Consider the following 4,665-nt stretch of genomic DNA (forward strand, 5'->3'; position numbering starts at 1 on the left):
GTATTAGAAACCTTTCATCCAAACTATCTGGTACGGTAAATTCTGTCACTTAGATGGGGAATGCGGGTACTGCTATTTCAAGTTGTATTTGATCATCCAGAAGTTTATCAAATAGGACGAGAAATATAAGAATAATAGGGTTTCCAAAGGGAACTAAGAAAACTGGAATACCCAAAAATAATTAGACTCAAATTTATCAATTCAACTCGAAACAAAGTATTTACCAATTATTTCACTTAGCAGGAACAAGTGCCCCTTCGACCACAGCTCCGTCCCTCTTCCTCATTCTCCCTATCTGTGTCCTTATTATAATCATTTCCTCCCCCTCTTATTAATTTTCCGTTTCTTCTGCCTCTACCTACAAAATTATTGGCTTTGGTATCGTAGGAATCTTCTTTGAATTCAGTATTACTTTGAAAGTAGCTTGCGCTGCCTCGGTTCATTTCATAACTACTTTTTCTCCCTCTTCCTCTGCTAGAATATGACCTTCCCCTAAATATGCAAAATTATAGATATCATAATTAATATCATAACTACTTCTTCTCCCTCTTCCTCTGCTAGAATATGGCCTTCCTCTGCCTCTATCTGCAAAATTATTGGCTTTGGCATCAGTATTGTGTGGAGTGTAGCTTGCATTGCCTACGTTCATCTCGTAACTACTTGTTCTCTCTCTTCTTCTGCTAAAATATGGCCTTCCTCTGCCTCTATCTGCAAAATTTTTGTCTTTGGTAACAGTATTAATTGGATTGTAGCTTGCATTACCTCCGTTCATCTCATAACCATTGCTTCTCTGTCTTCCTCTGCTAGAATATGGCCTTCCTCTGCCTCTATCTGCAAAATTGTTGGCTTTGATATACGTATTACTTGGAGTGGAGCTTACATTGCCTCCGTTTATCTCATAACTACCTCTTCTCCCTCTTCCTGTCCTAGAATATGGCCTTCCTCTGCCTCTGTCTACAAAATTATTGGCTTTGGTATCAGTACTACTTGGAATATTGCTTAAATTGCCTCCATTCATCTCATAACTACTACTTCTACCTCTTCTTCCGCCTGAACATGGCCTTCCTCTGCCTCCATCTGAAAAATTATTGTCTTTGGTATCAGTATGAATTGGAGTGTAGCTTACATTGCCTCCGTTCATCTCATAACTACTTCTTCTCTCTCTTCCTCTGCTAGAATTCGGCATTCCTCTGCCTCTATCTGCAAAGTTATTGGCTTTTGTATGTGCATTACTTGGAGCGTAGCTTATATTGCCTCCATTCATCTCATAACCACTACTTATCCTCCCTCTTTCTCTTCTAGGATACGGCCTTCCTCTACCTCTATCAGCAAAATTATTGTCTTTGGTATCAGTATGAATTGAAGTGTAGCTTGCATCGCCTCCGTTCATCTCATAACTACTTTTTCTCTCTCTTCCTCTGCTAGAATTTGGCATTCCTCTGCCTCTATTTACAAAATTATTGGCTTTTGTCTGCGTATTACTTGGAGTGTAGCTTATATTGCCTCTGTTCTTCTCATAACTACTTCGTCTCCCTCTTCCTCTGCTAGAATATGACCTTCTATCAGCAGTATTATTGGCTATCGTATCTTCCTCGAATTCAGTATTACTTTGAGTGTAAATTCCACTCCCTCTGCTTCCTCTCCCTCTTCCTCTGCTAAAATTGAAACCCTCAGAATGTTTTATATTAGTTATTGCTACTCCTTCTCCAAGAAATTTTAAATCCTGTTCACTGGAATTTTGTGCCTTTGTCATTTCTACTGTTTCTTTACAAACATCATTGGCATCGGCTTTGACATCGTTCAGACTATCATCCTTCAAATTACTATCTTTTGTTATGGACTGGCTTACGTTGTTGCGTCCTTCGTCAACATCCTCAGAGTATTGTATATTAGTTATTGCTTCTCCTTCTCCAGGAGTTTTAACATCCTGTTCATTGGCACCGTCTTTGATATTTTTCAAAACATGGGCTATTTCAAATTCCATATTCAAGCACTATGTAACAAAAGAGTTGAGTGTTTTAAATGATAATTTTTAAGTGACGGACAAATGATAAGGGAATTTAAATATTTTTTTTTATTTTTCAGCCAAGCAATACATCAGAAACCAAAATCTATAGCCGCAAAAAATCAAATTATTTTCCTCTTTTTAACTTTTGTATTAAAACAAGGCCGAAAGATGATTTTTGAAAAATCTACGTCAAGATAATATAATGATGTAATTTGTCAATTGATGTAGTAAACGACGTTTGATTAAGCATAATGTCATCAAGTCTCAACAGGCTTGTTAAAAAAAAACAAAAAAAAAAACACACACACACACAAACACCAAAATCCATTTCACCTAATAATAAATGATATATTTTATTTTGGGATTCCTTTGTTGCTTGTATTCTAGCCAGAGATTTCGTAACGGGTCATTTCTATTTACGATTAGATGTGATCCTCACTATCCCTTGTCTTAATAATCGCTGATTTCGTCGTGCTTAATTTTCACTCATCATTACATCTGATATTTTCTTCATGCTTTCAGCTTTAGCTGTTCTTGTTCAATTTTCCTGTCGTTTAAATGCAACTCGACATTTTTGAATCTACGTTACTGTCTTCTCTTCACCTCTCATCAAAGATCATAAGAGGCAAATAAGTTCATTAACCTAAATATCACTTACATCATCTTTCAACAATCATCAGGGGAGCCCATTAAGTTGTATATGATGGTTGTTTTTGTCTTTATAGCCTACTAACGTACATTCATGCATATCATTATCACAAAATATCACCTACAAATCAAATATCACAAAGTGGATCCCCGGCTCGATAGTACCCGAAACTCTAAGAAACAGAATTTTGATACCAACAGATATATCGTAAGAATGTTTTTTTCCCTTGATTTCAAATATAAGTTTTATTAAGGATAGTCTCAAGCATCATAGGTTAAGGACCTGAGAAAATTTGTCTTATTTTCGATGAAAAGAGGAAACACTTCCTAAAAGACGCAAAATCTTAATGAAACCTAATTGTAAGGGTATATATTTGCAAAATGTGGAATTTTGTATTTTTTGGCAAAAGAAAAATCACGGATGCGTAATTATTTGTCTTTTGTTGTTGTTGTTCTTTTCCCCGGGGGTAATCGTATTAACTCAGTGGTTCTAGAATATCGTGAGATATTCTAGAATATCCTTGAGCGGAAACTAAAAGTTCTAGTCCCCTTTTTAGGTGACCAAAATATTGGAGAGTAACTAGGCCCACATCCACCCCTTTTCTCCTCAAAAACCTCCGATAAAAACTTGAGATAGCCATTTTGTTCATCATAGTTGAAAGGCCCCCTAACTATGCCTTTGAATATAACACGATCCAGCTTACGCCTAGTATTTGTCATTGTGAAGTATGCATGCATTTTAGGGTGGGAAGACGAATTTCCTGCTGTTTTTTTTTCGAGGGGAACTTTCCATTGAGATGGAAGTTTCCAGGGGTGAACTTGTCACAGGAAATTCTTGCTGGTTGAATTTGCCAGAATTTCTAAAAAAAATTATTTTATATTTCTTGCTTTCTCTATTCCATCTCAATTTTAAGCGTGGAATTGTTAAGGGTAAATTGTCAAACTTAACAGCCAGTGAAGTTTTTTATTCAATCACCCTCTCACCGTCACTAAGAAATGGTCAACATATTTTAGTTTTGTGTTAAGGTTTGGTTTTTTATATTTTTATCAGTTTCTTCTGCACTGAGGACGGTAAAGAGGAGGTCTTGACCGAAATATTTGCATAGTTTTCAATTTTTTACTGGCTATTAATTGCCTCGTTCTTCTTTTTCTGTAAGTCCCATTTATGTCAAATTCATTAATTCTGATCGTTATCACATACATCCATAAATTGATGTTGCACAATCAAATGAAATGGCTGATAATAATCTACCTGGAAAGCGATTAGCCTTTAAGAGTGCTGTACATAAGATGATATTGTGAAATGTCATTTAGACTTGTGTTTTTTACTCAGTTACCCTTTCACCGTTATTAAATATAAAAAAAACTAGTTTTTTTAACTGATAATATGAAAAAAACTTCGTTTCCTTAAAGAGTTAAAGAGGCTGCGTCCCAAAGTCGAACCTTAAAACGTACAGGAATTAGGAGAGGCAGTTGGGGGGCTGCCACCCCCCAAATCCCCCGCTTTTAAAGACTCTTTTGTACAGGTTTTTTGTTGTGGGGGGCTGCCTCCCCCCTAACCCCCCGCTCTTCGCTTCGGAAAGGCCCTCTTTTAATTAACAAAAAATTGAAATGAATGAATAATGGAATAACTTCGAAAAATGTTAAACACAAGAGGACAGGAGAACCATTGCGCCGAAACTAGTAATTAGTAACAATGAAGTCCCCCCACAACAAAGAACCTGTACAAAAGAGTCTTTAACAGCGGGGGTTTTGGGGGGCGGCAGCCCACCAACTGCCTCTCCTAATTCCTGTACGTTTTAAGGTTCGACTTTGGGACGCAGCCTCTTTAACTCTTTAAGAAAACGAAGTTTTTTCAATATTATTTCTGTACGTTTTTCTACAATCCATGGTGGATGTAATTTAATAATTCCTGTACTCCTCGTACAAGAATTAGGAGAGGAAGTTGGGTGGCTGCCGCCCCCCAACCCCCCGCTTTTAAATCATTGTATAAAATAGAAAATAAATAG

General features: G+C 36.8%; 1 protein-coding gene across 1 annotated transcript; it reads right to left on the reverse strand.

The window, feature by feature from the left end:
• Nucleotides 1-439: 439 nt before the first annotated feature.
• LOC136035753 (uncharacterized) lies at nucleotides 440-1,984 on the reverse strand. The gene has a single exon (XM_065717722.1). It carries the CDS (start codon nucleotides 1,982-1,984, stop codon nucleotides 440-442), a length of 1,545 nt encoding a protein of 514 aa, XP_065573794.1.
• Nucleotides 1,985-4,665: the final 2,681 nt, after the last annotated feature.

Source organism: Artemia franciscana, chromosome 14, assembly GCF_032884065.1.
Source record: "Artemia franciscana chromosome 14, ASM3288406v1, whole genome shotgun sequence".
NCBI classification, from domain to species: domain Eukaryota; kingdom Metazoa; phylum Arthropoda; class Branchiopoda; order Anostraca; family Artemiidae; genus Artemia; species Artemia franciscana.